General features: G+C 38.1%; 5 protein-coding genes across 5 annotated transcripts; 2 read left to right on the plus strand and 3 right to left on the minus strand.

Annotated features, from left to right (window-relative positions):
* Window positions 1-527: 527 nt before the first annotated feature.
* On the minus strand, window positions 528-4,408 carry hdm (meiosis specific with OB domains hold'em). The gene is made up of 6 exons (XM_076413969.1): window positions 3,971-4,408; window positions 3,686-3,910; window positions 3,460-3,634; window positions 2,797-3,017; window positions 818-1,158; window positions 528-764 (listed from the first exon to the last, which is right to left on the minus strand). Exons 1-6 carry the CDS (start codon window positions 4,278-4,280, stop codon window positions 582-584), a joined length of 1,455 nt encoding a protein of 484 aa, XP_076270084.1. The 5' UTR covers window positions 4,281-4,408; the 3' UTR covers window positions 528-581.
* A 205-nt stretch (window positions 4,409-4,613) lies between these two features.
* Window positions 4,614-10,265, minus strand: LOC143202421 (endoplasmic reticulum transmembrane helix translocase). Its single transcript, XM_076413956.1, has 10 exons — window positions 9,738-10,265; window positions 9,591-9,680; window positions 8,865-9,531; window positions 7,969-8,807; window positions 6,322-7,225; window positions 6,067-6,263; window positions 5,868-6,007; window positions 5,059-5,206; window positions 4,862-5,005; window positions 4,614-4,803 (listed from the first exon to the last, which is right to left on the minus strand). Exons 1-10 carry the CDS (start codon window positions 9,996-9,998, stop codon window positions 4,696-4,698), a joined length of 3,498 nt encoding a protein of 1,165 aa, XP_076270071.1. The 5' UTR covers window positions 9,999-10,265; the 3' UTR covers window positions 4,614-4,695.
* On the plus strand, window positions 10,205-11,043 carry LOC143202450 (BPTF-associated chromatin complex component 1). Its single transcript, XM_076413992.1, has 4 exons — window positions 10,205-10,361; window positions 10,420-10,511; window positions 10,569-10,667; window positions 10,733-11,043. The coding sequence occupies exons 1-4, from the start codon at window positions 10,344-10,346 to the stop codon at window positions 10,944-10,946; spliced, it is 423 nt and encodes a 140-aa protein (XP_076270107.1). The 5' UTR covers window positions 10,205-10,343; the 3' UTR covers window positions 10,947-11,043.
* Window positions 11,031-13,499, minus strand: LOC143202425 (uncharacterized). Its single transcript, XM_076413961.1, has 6 exons — window positions 13,155-13,499; window positions 12,241-13,100; window positions 11,953-12,188; window positions 11,799-11,897; window positions 11,623-11,739; window positions 11,031-11,565 (listed from the first exon to the last, which is right to left on the minus strand). Exons 1-6 carry the CDS (start codon window positions 13,302-13,304, stop codon window positions 11,123-11,125), a joined length of 1,905 nt encoding a protein of 634 aa, XP_076270076.1. The 5' UTR covers window positions 13,305-13,499; the 3' UTR covers window positions 11,031-11,122.
* Window positions 13,500-13,966: 467 nt separating this feature from the next.
* Window positions 13,967-15,432, plus strand: LOC143202440 (uncharacterized). Its single transcript, XM_076413975.1, has 4 exons — window positions 13,967-14,322; window positions 14,379-14,616; window positions 14,670-14,910; window positions 14,974-15,432. Exons 1-4 carry the CDS (start codon window positions 14,056-14,058, stop codon window positions 15,359-15,361), a joined length of 1,134 nt encoding a protein of 377 aa, XP_076270090.1. The 5' UTR covers window positions 13,967-14,055; the 3' UTR covers window positions 15,362-15,432.
* The last annotated feature ends 228 nt before the right edge of the window (window positions 15,433-15,660 follow it).

Below are 15,660 nucleotides of genomic sequence, written 5' to 3' on the forward strand. Positions count from 1 at the left end.
GTGGCAATTATCATCGCCACCGGGAAACTGCTAAACTAAAATTGACAGTAGGGATGTTCGGCAACAAAAAAAATATCGATTGATCAGTATTTTAAAAATTAAATGTATATATTAATTTTAAAAAATAAACATCTTATGATATAACCTTTATACTTATTTTATTTTATAATATTATGTAGGGATGCTGAAAAATATCTATCTATCGTAATTTTTAAAATATATATTATATATATACTATATATTATATATACTATATATTATATATATACATTATATATACTATATATTATACTATATATTATATATATATATTATATATATATATATATATATATATATATATATATATATATATATATATATATATATATATATATATATATATATATATATATATATATATATATATATATATATATATAGGAAGGACTATATATTTAATTAAATAAAATCGACAAACGATATAAAAAACAAACGATTATTCACAACGAAAAAATTTAATAATACTTCTAAGTAAAACAAAATGATTTCTGTATATATTCTTTATTCAAATGAAATCGACAAACGAAATAAACAACGAACTAACACATCGGCAAACGTTTCGCCACTTCCTCTCCTGACACCCGGTGCATTTGAAGCACCGACAAGATCGGTCGAGATCCCACCATGAAGATGATCGCCAGGCGTACCTTGCATCGTTCCAACAGGTACCTCCATTTCAGGTTACACTTATCGTCGTCTGACGTAACGGCGAATTCCTGCGCCTGGATATCACACTGCTATCACTACTACTACTAAATACTCGAAGGATATTTACCGAACAGCCTAGGACATCTTCAGCGTTACCGCCAGAGAGACGGCAGTTCCTTAAGGTACCCGTATGATCGCTCAGCATGACCTGAATGTCGAAGGTGATCTCGGGAGGTCGCCAGTCCTTGCCCTGACAGGCGAGATTCGTGCAATGATTGCCCTCCATTACGGTCTTGCAGTGGGCGCACTTCTTCAGGAGGGTCTGCGACAGGCCGTCCAAGTCCAGGTGGCTGACGAACGCCATCATAGTGACCGTGAAGGACTTGTTGCCGTTGGTCTTGCTTTGTAGCAGGTCGTTGATTCGCGCTTGGAGGTGTCGCACGGTCACCACGTCGTCGTTCAGATCGTCTGCGATTAGTTTTGATTTCCAACGGTTTATTCAAAATAACAGTGAACTCGTGTCATCAAGAGGTTTAATGTACTGCCTGCCGCAATTTGTAAATGCGTTTTAGAATCAGACAATACTGTCCTCATTTTATTCTAGTTAAGAAGATACATAATGCTGTCTGATAAGTTCGAACATATTTGTCAAAGGTCTACAAACAGGAAGACGTTTTAACGTTTTGCTTGTTTTGATAAATTTGATATCGCTGCTTATTATTACACCCATTGAAAATGCCATACCCAGACAGAACAGATTGAAGAGATCTCTATCAGAGATCATATATATTGAATATATAAAAACTGTGAGAAGTTTTCTCAATATAAACAAGATTTAATACAATTATTTCAGAGGAAACGATTAGTCTGGAAAGTAACCGTAGAAAGCTTAGGATATGTAACTCTTTGAGGGATGTAGAACATCCTTTCAAACACTGTTGGTTAATATAGTAATATTTAATGGTGTAAAAATAACCCATGGGGAGTTCGATGCATTGCTTTTAAAAGAATACAATTTTAAAAGCATATAATAAAATCAAGGAAGACTTATTATTTCAATTTCTGTATTTATATGAGACATGGACATTTCAGAATGGACAATGGGTTTCATGGCAAGATGATAATGAAAATAGCGTTCACACAATAAAAGTTGATGGAAAAAGGTAAATAGTGGAATAACAATTGATCAGATTTTATTAAGTCATAACATTTACTAATAATTCATTGCAGATATATTGTTCTTCCTGTTAGAGATAGGCATGGTTAATAACACCTTCAGTTTGGATGAATTCGATCAGACACATTGAAGAAGAAATTGACAAATAAAGATGGAAATGTGAACAAATGCTAGATAGATTGGAAATTAATAGCTTAGTTATTAACTTGAATGGAACATCCCCATATTCAGGGACTATAATTCAACTCTGACAAATTCCAAGGCAGTTTAATGAGAATGGAAACAACTAAAGGTGAGTATATAATTAATATATGATAACTATAGGAAATTGAAAAGTAGAGTGTGAAATATTTATGCATATAGATGTGTGTAATTGTTCAGAATATACATGAGCATTTGGTCAAAATGTATGAGGAGAGAAAGAAAAGGGAGAATGTAGTGATTATTTCTAGTTTTATCAAGAAAGAAGATAAACTCAGTAACAGAACGAACTAAGGAGAAATACAGTGATATTAAAATTACTTTACAAGGAATTACCATATGAAATGTATGAAATAATATAAGAACTAAATGTAAAAGGTAAATATATTCTCTAATGAAAGTAAAATATATATAATTGAATTGGATATATATAATTAGTTGGATATATTGTTAATTAGGTGGATTAGGCCTCCAAAGGATACAACTACATGACAAAACGCGCCTTGAACTTTTAACACCTTCAATAATACATGCATTAGATATACTATAACGCTAATATAAATCATATTTGATAACATTTTTGTTTCATTTCATTTAGTTAAGGATTTTGTTATGTCAGAGCCAAAATGAAGTAAAACTCAGAGTTAATGCGGCAACATCGCTCCGTTTTGGCGTGATCAGTTTATATGACGTGAGTTCACTGTTTTATTGAACGGACTTATACTCACTGTTTGGTATGGAAGCGACTACTTGGGCGACTATATCGAACATTTCGATGGGAGCTGTTTGCGCGTACCGGAAAAGGGTTTCCGCCTCGCTAGTGATGGGGTTTTCGGTAACGACTGTGCGCCCCGTCGTCTTTGCCACGAAAGCCTGCACGAACACCGACCATTCGATGCGGACGTCCGTCAGAAATAACAGGGTGGTACGAGGTCGCCAATTATTCGATCTGAAGAGACAAGAAAAATAAAACCGCAAACCCTATTATTGGTATCCATATATCGATATGTAATGAATCTTTAAATACATTTATCATTTAGACAAAAATTAAATAATTGGTCCAAATTTACCTGTAAAAAATCAGTTAAAAAGATAGCTATTTCTTCTATAGCAGTAAATATAACAAATGTCATGCGACTATTAGCATGGTGATATCTCCACAAAAATTATATAACATCCATAATTCAGTCAAAAAACGGAAATTACGAAAAAATTGGCAACAAACAAGAACGAAAAACAATTAAACAAAGCAATAAAAGTGTTGTTCAAATCATTAGTTTTTTTTAACGCTTTGTTTTTAAAACGAAATATATATTTAAAAATATTTTGGTGGATGCGTCGGTAGCTTCAATTATAAAACCAACGGCTAGTAATTAAACAGTTTTTCCTACCTTTTAATGAGATCGGGATCCCAAAGGGTCACTTTGAGACTAGGACTAGTATGGTCGAACAGCTCTATCTCGCGCAATTGGATCTTTTCACTTTTCATCATCTGATTCGCATCGAACCTTGAATTTATCATCCGTATCTGTCCCAATCCACGCAGGGCGCCGAGGATATCGCCAGCTATTACGTACATGTATCGCAACTTTTAAACCGTGAACGTGATATACTTACAGTTTATATTTGAACCGTTAGTGTGGATATTTTGAAACGGTATAAACGTCGTGGTTGGCTTTGTAGGGTAATTTAACAATCTCGTGTAAGGCGCTTTATCCGGATGTCCCACCAAACCGCTTCTTTCGTTCAATGACAACTTGTACGGTGACGTTACCATCGGATGATATTGTTCCGAGCGATCCTCCACTTTTCTTACCAAAATCAAGGGGTTCAACACTTCCACTGTCAAAACCAAAATATTTTTATTTGACAGTCAATCAAAAATAATTTAAAAACACTTACCGACATCCCCTGTATCATATTTGTTGCTTATGTCCAAGATTTGGTCGACGTTACCCCAATAAGTGGCGTTGATGTAGTGTTGCGGCGAATCCCGAATGGTAAAATTCCAAACGGCCCTGTATACCGACCGTTGGTTCTCTTGGGTTTCAACGACGCGCGGCCGCTGTTTCGCGATGATGATGGCCACGATCATCACATTGTTCAGGTTCGGATCCAAATTTCTCAAATTTACACGCTGCAAAGTGACGTTGTTATCCATAACGCGTTTTTGACCGGAGCAAAACGTCGAACACGTATTCACGCCAGCCATATTAATATCGTTAGTAATTTGTTTTCTGTTTGTCAAAATATTTCACCAAGTAAAGCAGAGGGCGCGACAATTATAAACAGTTTAATTTCAATAACAGTGAAGTGTGTTTTATTAAGTGAAGTTGTCATTCATAATTAATCCACAGTTTTTTGGATGTCAAGTTTGTAAATTAAAAGATGGCGCAGCTTATTCAATCAGTTGCGTGTAGTGAAAATCGGAGAGTGCGGAGTGCATAATAATTTCGTGAAAGATTTTAAGTGGTTAATATTCCGGAATTAAGTATACTGTGCAAGTGAGTACAAATTAATCTTCTATAATTAAATAAAACACCGGTTTTGTATCAAGAGACTTTTATTTCTTTATCTTTTTGGAATGACGTAAATATGTTTGAATCTGTGTAAAAAAACAATTATTACTATGATACTTTCGACCTTCCCTCGCCGCAAATCCATAGACATATCCTATCAACTAAATACGAGAACACAAAGTCGCAAATCAAGACTAGAAGTAACATATACTTGAACTGAAACAAAAAAAATATATTAGCGAACAGAGGCGATGCTGTAAGCCTGAGTACTGACATCATCGGGGAATATTATGACTTCGAAATGGGTCGACAGCTCCGGCATGATTCCCAAGGTGAGGGCCAGGACGACACTACTGGATCCTATGATACTGTACAGTAAAGCCTTGTTTTGTGTCAGACTCTCCATATAAGGATTACCCTGCAATCGAGATGAGTGTGTTTGGAGTATCAAAGCGAAAGAAATAAACTTACCCTGTAGTTTATTGCAAACGTCGCGATCTGTAATGCCAGGGAAATGATGTACACTGTGCTATTCGTAATGTTTGGTTCAAATAGGCTGTCTTCTTCCTCTTCGGTGAGCTGTTTTACTGGTTCGGTGGAATTCACTTTGGTTTCATCCCTGCCAACAATCATGTAGGTTAAAAGAACAGACGACAGAACAAAAGACGACATCAGGTATGTGAAAAATCAGCCATTTTTTAATTCCTTAATTTAATAGTCAAAGGGCCCACAAATGTTGATTTTTTTATTAACTAATTTAAGGGCTTATCAATTTTAAAAAAATAATTTTAGGACATTTTGGAGTATTCTGGTTAAGGGAAATACATCTTATGTTCTTTCAAGTGAAAAAAAAATTAGAATATATACGTCCTTTGCAGACATGATTAAAATTCTTCTAGTCCGAAATAAAAAGAACGTGGATTCTTAATTAGTAAAACTGAAGTTAGTCAGCCTATTGCTCATAACATTCAAAAGTAGAAATGTTTTCCCAAAATGAAAGCTGTTTTTAATGATTTTTTTTAAATAGTAAGAATTGAGAAGTGGTTATGAATTTGGTAGGGGAGGTTTATATCGAATGTTCCAGTAAATCGCCATATTATATCAACTATCTTGAAGAAGAGTTTCCGGGAAAAAATTGCAATGCTATTTTTAAATATATATTACAAATAAGGTCATTTTCAAGGAAAATCCCGATCAAAGGTGGAATTAAGTACTCGAATATCTACTGGCTTTACTTTAAAGTAAAAACATGCATAACTTTTGTTTATATATTAACTTACACGGGTATCTGTGCTTTCGCCATTTGTACCAAGAAGATTAAACAGACAAAGTGAACTGTGAACTGCAGGAGCACTGTGGATATTGTGTACCAGTTGAAAATGTTCGGTAGCGGTCTTTGCTTCGACAACGTCTTCAACGGCTGGATGGAACAAAGAACGGATTACTATGTCTGGATATCAACATTGCCTGATAACTTACCTTCGACCGGGATATAAACAAGAAGCACGCAGCCAAAAGGAATCCTTGCAGGGTGGCTTGGGTATCTCGTAACTTAATGCCGTCCAAATACAGCACGGACTGGGTGTAGGCCAATATTAAGGCGTTGAGGGCGAGAATTTTAAACATCTGCAACGTGGTTACTAAAGTGCAACGACCCTGCTTGATTACGTGGCAAACTGAAAGTCGAATCATTGTTTTTAGGAAGGACTTGAATTTACGTTATGGCATACTCACTGCACATTATCGATGAAAGTTTACTGGTGAAGGGCGACGCGATACTCGCATCGCCCAGCTTCACCACCTGAAGCTGGTCCTCCTCCTCCATCTCCTTCATCAGTTTATTCATTTTGTTCTGAAGACGATCCCTTTGCTCCACCATAGCTCGGATTTGATTAGGTCTGGCGGTACGCTGTTTCTCCCTTTCCTCCCGCTGTTGTCGTTCCCTTTCCTTCTCGCGCTCCTTCTCTTTGTCCTTGTCGGGGAGACGTTCCGGCGCGTGGGACAATATCGCGACACCGACGTCCGCATGTTTCAAGGCGCCTACGTCGTTCGTGCCGTCGCCGCACATCAGCGTCGTGTACCCGAGGCTCTTCAGTTGGGTTACGACGAATTCCTTCTGTTTCGGGGCAAAACGCGCGAATACCGAGACGTGAGGTAGGATTTTCATCAGGAACGCCGAATGGTTCTTCCGCAGGTAGTTCAGGCCGTCCCCTGTGACGCAGAGGTCGTGCTTGTTCACCAGCCGGTCGTATTCGGCCTCCAGCGGCAGCGTCTGGGTCTGATGCACGTTCTCCCACACGAAGTCCGACTTCTTGGTTTCGGTGAGGATGAAGACGGGCTTGTTGGTGAACTTGAGCTCGACGGCGACGTGACAGGCCGTCAGCGGGTTATCCCCGGTGATCATGACGACCTTGTGGGACGCGTGCTGCAGCTCGCGGATGACGTGCTTCGAGTCACTCTTCAGCGGGCAGGAGATGATGACGAAACCGGCGAAGTCCAGTTGCTGTTCGATGTCGTCGCGGGATAGGTCACGCAGCTGCTGGTTGGAGAGCAGGCCGAGTTTCTTGTAGCCGAGGGCGAGGACGCGGGCGCCGCGTCGGGACAGCTCCAGGTAGACCTCGTCGTACTTGGCGGGTACCTAGAATTTATGATTTATGACTTGTAACAAACCCATCGCCGTGAAAGGAAAAAAAGATCTAAGACTATTGATATCCCATGTCTCAACTTTCAATTTATAGTAGGGATATTTTAAAGAATAGAGTCTAGAGAAGAATCTAGCCTATTCTAGAAACTATCCATATTTTTTTCAGCGTCCCTAATTTATATTAGCAAGGATTCTATTTCTTTCCCAAAGTTTTTGATATGAACTGGTAACGCCGTTAAACAGATTCGGATCTAAGGAATCCAACAAAGTTGTTTTATGCCCAACGTAAAAGCCGTTGTGATTTTTTTTACTTGTAACTTTAACTGGTGACCCATTCAACATGACAGCGATTTGAAAGAATATGAGACAGTGGCTGTAGAAAATGTTCTTGAAGGTGGAAAATGATGTTTCTTGTAGTATTTGAAAAAAAAAATAACAATTTTAGCACAAGGAAGATAGAAACTATGCCAACTCTGTCATAATATTTTTGGTAAATGGCTTCAAATCGATGGGTTACAATTTTTTCTGCGAATATTTCCATAAACGCGTTTTCTAGAACCTCTGGATTTTATGACATTAGTTTTACCAGGGAAATGGTAAAAAATCATTGATTAAAATGGAAAATATATCAATGATTAGTGTTTGAAATGTATATGAGTAAATTTGCTTTAAAAAAAACATGAATATCATTAAAATACATTATTAAAAAACACGAATTAGTTTTGAAATCCAATTACCTCAGCAAACATCGACCTAAGCACTTCGGGGGCCCCCTTGACGGCCGCCAGGTACATGGTGTCCGACAGTCCTTGGACGTTGTGGCCGGCGATGACGGACATTCTCTTCAGCTGCGAGGAAAAGTGATGCCTGGCGAAAATCTTCAGTCCCGGAGACTTGCCCCTCTTGGGCAAGACGCAATCGGCTTTGGTGACCACCCAGTCTAGCGCGGTCATGGTCGCTTTCTCCAGGGGATCGCCTACCAGGCCGTCATCCAGCTGAGCCAAAGAATGACAGGACGCCAACACGTGAATAGTCTCGACCGGCGCGTCTTGTATCGCAGTGACCTTTGAGCCATTCTGGGCCAGGGCCACGCCCTCCACGACCAGATTGTCGCTTGTCAGGGTGCCGGTCTTGTCGAAACAGCAAATGTTGACCTTACCCGCGAACGGTATCCGAAACGGTTCCGTACAGAACACCCCGAGCTTGGACAACGCCATCAGCGAGGTGTTGACGGCCAACGACAGTTCTATCGGCAGCTCTGGGGGAATGACGGACGTGAGAATCAACGTGCACTCCAGGAAGAGCTTGTACCTATTCCTCTCGGGGTCTTCGACGCCCTTCTGCCACACGTAGGCGGCTGCGGCTATAGCGAATATCAGCAGGAACGATATAAAACCAAAAGTTTCTTTATTATTGGCCGTAACGCGCTTCACGCCAAAGAGAATGGTACGGAGCAATTTGCCCTGGGAGGTGTTGAACCCTGTCCTCAGGACGTAAGCGACGCAGCCGTTATCCTGTGGCCGTAAGCCGCTGGTCGCTTTGTTTGGAGGGGTGTGTTGTACTACCTTAGTTCCACCTAAGAAGGGCGATGGTAATTACACGTTAAGTGTGAAAAAAATAAAAACAGACTTACCAAACAGGACGTGAAATTTCCCCTCGGCATCCGGGTCCAGGATTTTCTGAGGATCGCAAGTCTCTATAGCTTCCTTCATTTGAGGCACCGATTCACCAGTGAGCATACTCTCATCTACAATACATGAGCCCCTCAACAATAAGACGTCGCAGGGAATGAGACTATCCTTCTGCGACCTGGTGATGGAGATTATGTCGCCGGGGACCAGCTCATTTGTCGGTAAGGGACGCCACCTCCTGCTTCGATACACCAATATATTATATGGTTTACTGCCCATCTTACGGATTTCCGCCATGTTCTTCAGTTGTTGTTGAACTAGCGTGCACTCGAACAATACCAGCATAATTAAAGTGAAGATCGAGTAATACCAGTATTTATCTAAACACCACAGGGCCACACAGAATATTTGGAACACAAAAAATGGCGCCGTGGCCCTCTCCACAAACAGTTCCGAGAACTCCGGCACTACCATCTCCAGATCGTTCCTGTTATAGATAATTTCGGCCTGTTTGACATCCTCTTCCTCCTGGAATCCCTTAGAATTGTTGTACTCTAAGTAGGACTTGTGGACGGGGAACTCAACACCCATGAAAGTCTTTTTATCCGAGTTCCAGATGTACTTGGTCTTTTGAAAAATGAAATGGATCATGTAACTGGAATCTTGGAGCTAAAACATGTGACCTATTAAGTAAATCAAACCTCAGAATGTCTGAATTTTAGCAGTACCTTAGTTTTTCGCAACCATACGATCTCTGAGCTTCCATTATTCGGCGTAGGGATCACCTTAGCGATGGTTGCTTTGAACGGATCATTTTCCTTAAGCATTAATTAACATTAAGTAAATTTTTTCTACCCATATGATTCAAAAATTACCTTTTTACAAGTGAAGAAGCAATTAATATGCACCGACCAATAACACGCTAAACACGAAAGTATCTGAATACAGCCTATTGCAGCCAGACAAACGAAACCCCCTTCATAATGTTCCCAGAAACCCCACAAACCTATCCATAAATATATCCATACCGGGTACAATATTAAAAACGGTAATAAATATAAGTGAAAAACAATTGGTAGTCTTGTATATAAGGACACGGACTGCACCAAATCATCTACTCTAGATGTTACACTCATTTTTTTTGGAAATAATATGTTATTTCGAAGTGAAAATCATTATTACTTCTCATCCACTACTAGTATTTTTTGACACGAGATTTGACGTAAAGTCAAGCACCGTTTCATTTACAGTATTTTTTGGTGTCAATAAATATTAATTCTACATTTAGTATCGATAATAAATATTCTTTAGATGGTTGTATAATTGTTGCACAATTAGTAAAAATGTAATAAGTATGTGACATAAAAATATGATTGTTTATTTTATTAAATGGCTTGGAAAGTGAAAAGAAGATACACGGTTTGTTGCTAAATAGGGTTATGTATTCTCGAACGTTGTTTAGTAAACAATAATAATTAGAAATGAGTTCTGCAAGCAAAGTATGAAAAATATTTTTTCTTGTAAGGCGTAAATTTTGTAATAACAATTCTGTTTTAGGTAGGTGAGATATTTACGGCGGCAGGGCAAGCCTTCAACAGATTGGGTGATCTTACCATGCAGCTTCATCCAAATTCCGAATGCCCCAGCGGGTAGGTGTGCATTTTATTTGCGTTTAAGTTTAGTTCTAACGGGTGATGTTCGTTTAGAAAATGGACAGACGAGGAAATCGAAATGTTGCGGCAGGTAGTAAAACAATTTTCCGAGGGTCTTAACCAAATTAGCGAACACATTAAACGTCGCACGGTGTAAGTCAATGTCTCATTTCTGTCCATTCTCTAACGCTCATAGTGTTTTGTCTATTAAAAATCAGATCGCAAATTAGGACGGCGCTGAAGAAAAAGGCTTTCGAGGATGCCGGTTTGCCTGTCAGACAGCTTACCAACCAACAGTCCCAGCAATCGTTGATGAAGCAGGAGGTGACGCTGAACATGCTGAACGCGGGCGAGTCCGAGGTGGACGTGGAGGGTTTACATGAAGATGTCAAGTTGGATTTTGACGGAAGCAACGAGGAAGTGTCAACTTGATTGTGTGTGTGATAAATCAGTGGTGTAATTAAGGATAATGGGAATTTAATCAAGTATGTATTTTTATTAATAATAAATCAAATGCAAATTTTAATAATTTATTGTCGTAATAACAAAACTTACACTTAATTGTACTGGAGGTTTCTTAGATTAACAGAAATTCTTTCATAAGAATTTCAAGGTATGATGAATATTTGGTCTTGTTCTTCCACAAATATCTTTTCCTCTTCCTTTACTAGGACCTGGGGGAAGGCGCCGCTGTTAGTTTTGACGCCGTTATGGCCGGAATGTGTTTTCTTGTGACTACGTAATGCCGAACTTTGCCTGAAAGGTTGCCCGCATTCGTCGCAGATATATGGCTTTTCTCCAGTGTGTATCCTCAAGTGGGAGTTTAGATCGTTGGACTGAGTGAAGGCCTTATTGCAGTATTTGCAGACGTAGGGCTTCTCGCCGGTGTGGATACGTCTGTGCCGGGATAAGATTCCCGATCTGGAGAACTTCATCCCGCAGTAATCGCATTCGTATGGCTTCTCGCCAGAGTGTATCCTTTTGTGTTTGGTCAGAGATGAGGAGGTAGTGAACCCGTTACCGCAAGTATCACAAACGAAAGGTCTTGCACCTGGAGATAAAGCATCATCACTGTTTATCATTAACTGAATTTAAAATATATACCAACCCGTGTGTTTTCGCGTATGAGCATCCAACTCCCCTTTACTGGCGAAACCGCTCCCGCATGTCGTGCAGACGTGCGACTTAACGCCACTATGTCTCACCTGATGCTGTCTCAGATTCCCTACAAACAATGATGTTCCAGAAATTTCAAGATGCGAACACCAAAGAACAATGACGAACCTAACTGATTAAAACCCTTCCCGCATGTGGGACACAGAAACGGCTTCTCCCCGTTATGTGTGCGTAAATGATCCTTTAAATTCGATATCTGGTTGAAGGCTATAAGAAAAACGTTGTGTGATTTTTTTGTGGCGATACCATGACAAACTTTCACCTTTAAGACATATTTCACAAACATGAGGTTTCTTTTTTGAGGACATTTTCTTGTTTATCGCAATGCTGGCGTAATGAGCTCCAAGCTCTGTTTTAGAAAGAAAGGTTTTCTTGCAGTGACTACATAGATATCCAGATTTATTGTTCATCTCATCTTTGTTGGACTTCTCCTTGTGGTACTTAAGATGATTTTTAAAAAGCCTTTCTTTTGAGTATTTGGGCACAATACAGGAACACCTAAAATATTATGATTTACAGCAACTTAATATCAACAGTTGCTTTTCTTTACTTCACTCTGTCGTGCTCATCTTTAAGATGCACTTTAAAAGCATCCATGTGCTCAACCACTTTGCTACATGTTTTACAAGTATAAGTAGTTTTATTATTTTCAGTTTTCACAACTACATGTTCCTCCAAATGTTTTTCAAACTTATCTATACTAACAAACATATTACTACACAAACTACATAAAAATAAAGTGGAACAGTCATTATTGATTACAACCGTATCAGACATTTTACTAGTATTTTTACAAGTTCTTAGATGTTCATCAAAATGCTTGTCAAATTCCTCAAATTTAACAAAATCCTTCTTACATAAACCACAGCTTAAATATGTCGGATGTTCTTCATCATTCAGTACTGCACAGTCAGGGCCCTGGTAAGAGATATCATCAATTTTGCTTTCTTCTATTTCATTGGGTTCCTCAGAATCGGAATCTTCTGCATCTTTGAACTCTTCCATTTTCATTGCATGAGCTATTTTGTGTCTTAACAGCAGGTCCTCCCTTGTAAAGCGCTTGAAGCAAATATCACACTCATATTCTTTTGTTTTTTGTGGAACCACTGTTTCAGTGTATTCATTTTTAAAATCATCACTATCACTCAAATTCGTTGCATAATCAAAATCGAAGTCTTTATCTAAACTGTCCAAAATATCCTTCTCCACGTCTGTGTCATGAAAAGTTTTTGAATCTTCAGTATTTTCAGGGTTTACTTTAGAAAAATTGTTATCTCCTGTAAACATTAGCAGTCGTTTCCTCAAAAACTTATCACTATCTTCACACCGGTTTTTAAACGTGTACATCTTAATAGTTTCTTCAGCACAATTCACGCAAATCTGTTCGGGGAGACCGTCTCCTAAAGTCATCTGAGAATAACCAAAATATAATGTTAAAATTATCTGTTATTTTAAGCAAAATACCTGCACATTGCTAAAGGAACATATCATTTCCGACAGGTGCATCTTGTCCTGTGAATCTTTTAATTCAACCGACGTAAAAATAGTTTGAAATTGACCCGTATCAGATAAACAAACCCTACAAATAATTTGTTTATAACTCCAATCATCCATCCTCTCAAATGAAAAATAAAACTTTTGATCGTCAACGAAATATTCCAGAAGTTCTAAAAACTGTCAACATTTCAGGTGACAGTTTGAATTTCGAATTGTTATTTATAAAATATTTACATTAAAACATTAATAATGAAATCACTGAATATTAATTGAATAATTAGAAGTATTTTACTTAAATATATATTCCGTTGTGAAGGGACTACATATTATATAAAGATCAATAGATTTATTTAACATTGTTTGATCGAATCGAAATTCATCGATACTGTTGAAATATATTATTTATCGATAATAGTGATCGAGTTATTTTAGGAAAGGTATAGTTGATTTATGCACCACATACCTTATTTATGATTTTGTTTTTCTTCCTTGTTAAGTTAACATGTTTCGATATAACCGGAATAATTGAATATAATTTGATTGTTTCGATTAAGCCCAATACTAATGCATAATGGTGTTTAGTCAAAATAATGTGTATTACATTTTGCATATACTACAGAATAAAGGAGTAATTATTATATCGTTTATTAAAATGTTAGTATAGCAACATTAATACATTTCTTTAATCAAATCTTATTTCAAAACTCGGTCTGTCAAAAAGTTTGTATACGCAGGCGCTGATGCATTCATGATGCTATACGAAACGCATCTCAATACGTCATTTGACAGGTGACAGTAAAAGCTCTTCGTTTCATTGCTTTATTGCATGGCCGCTTGAATTTTCCTATTCTTATGTTCTTCTTTAAAAATGACTGAGTTAAAAGAGGAGGACTCCATCGTTATCGAAGAAGACGAAGATGATACCGATCAGGGGGATGTGTTCAGATGTAAATATTGCGAGTTTCAGACGGAGAACATCGACGAATTAGATGAACATATTATAAATCACGATGAGGCAATTTTGGAAGATAACAACGATGCATGTGACGCGTTGGAGCACCAAGAGGATGATCAAGTATTTTCGCTTAAAAAAGTACGAGCACCTTATAAGAAAAAAGAGCCGTTTTCGGTGAAGGTAGAGATTCAGTTATTTTTTTTACAGGATTAATATGATTTTCGCGTTGATTTCAGCCTCCTCGGGTTAAATTAAGCAAATTATTAAGCGAACCTGGAGGTGGTAATAGAACAATATTTGTCTGCCCATATTGTTCAATGCAAACAACCAAAAAATCAGAAATGACTCAACATCTGCAAGATCATACCTCTCCTGTGGAATTACCGATTTATGCTTGCTCAGAATGCCCTTATGCTACAAGAAGGAAATGCGATATGCCAAAACATCTTTTAACTCATTGTGAAGATGGAAATGGTAATTCTATTGCGATTTTTCAAAATTAAATAGTAATGAGAATTTTTTTGTAGTACCAATGTACAAGTGTCCTCAGTGTACTTATGCTACCAAGAGGAAAGGTGACCTGCCCAAACATCTCTTGTGTCACAAGAAACCAGAACTGGACGAGTTATATACTTGTACTTTGTGCCCTTATTCAACCAAGAGAAAGGGCGACTTAAAGAAGCACTTGATGTCACACGAGAGTGATTCCTACCTGGGAAAAGATGGTTCCACTTACAACTGTACCGAATGTGGTTACACATCTAGGAGGTATTTATTGCGTGGTGATATTTAAACAGCTGGAGGTTTTATCTGTATTTTTTCTGTCTTCAGATTGAATGACCTCCACAAGCATGTAATCCTACACCGTGATAAACAAGATTCCAAGAATCTGAAGTGCATCAAATGCCAGTTCTCCACCACAATGTCCAACCTTTTTGCTCGCCACGTCCTGAGCAACTGCAGCAAGAGGGAAGTTGATAAACTTAACTATACGAAGGAGACCAGGACCAGTGATTATATAGTGTTGCAAGGGGAACCTGTCAGTATTTTTGACTTGAAGAGAGACGTTAATGTTAGGAGGAAGCGCAGGAGGGAGGAGTCTGATGTGGATGATGAACAGTATGGCAAGGAAGGAGAGCAGAGCAATAGGGATAAAGTGCTGGTGTTGACAGGTTATGACGGGGCAGAAGATTCTTCAGAAGAACAGATGACCTCTTAAAAAACAGTTAAAGGAAGTTCTCTTTAATATAGTTACCAAATACCGTAGAGTAATACAATTATTAATAGTTACCTAGTGTTTTATTTCTTTTAGCAATTATTCTCACTACTGCATTAAAATACAGCAGTTTTTTTTTATAAATTGGTGCCTGTAGGCAAACAACATAGGGTAATTTTCCTGGTACATCATCAGGAGACTGCAGGGTTGTTTATTATTTTGCTCTATAACAAAAAAAGTGTTTTATTATCATAGTAATCAATATGTTAATCTTAACCCTTGTTATGAAAGGAATTATATTA

The sequence above is a fragment of the Rhynchophorus ferrugineus genome, unplaced genomic scaffold (genome assembly GCF_030347505.1).
Source record: "Rhynchophorus ferrugineus isolate W39M unplaced genomic scaffold, kcgeb_rfMv2 rfM9, whole genome shotgun sequence".
NCBI classification, from domain to species: domain Eukaryota; kingdom Metazoa; phylum Arthropoda; class Insecta; order Coleoptera; family Curculionidae; genus Rhynchophorus; species Rhynchophorus ferrugineus.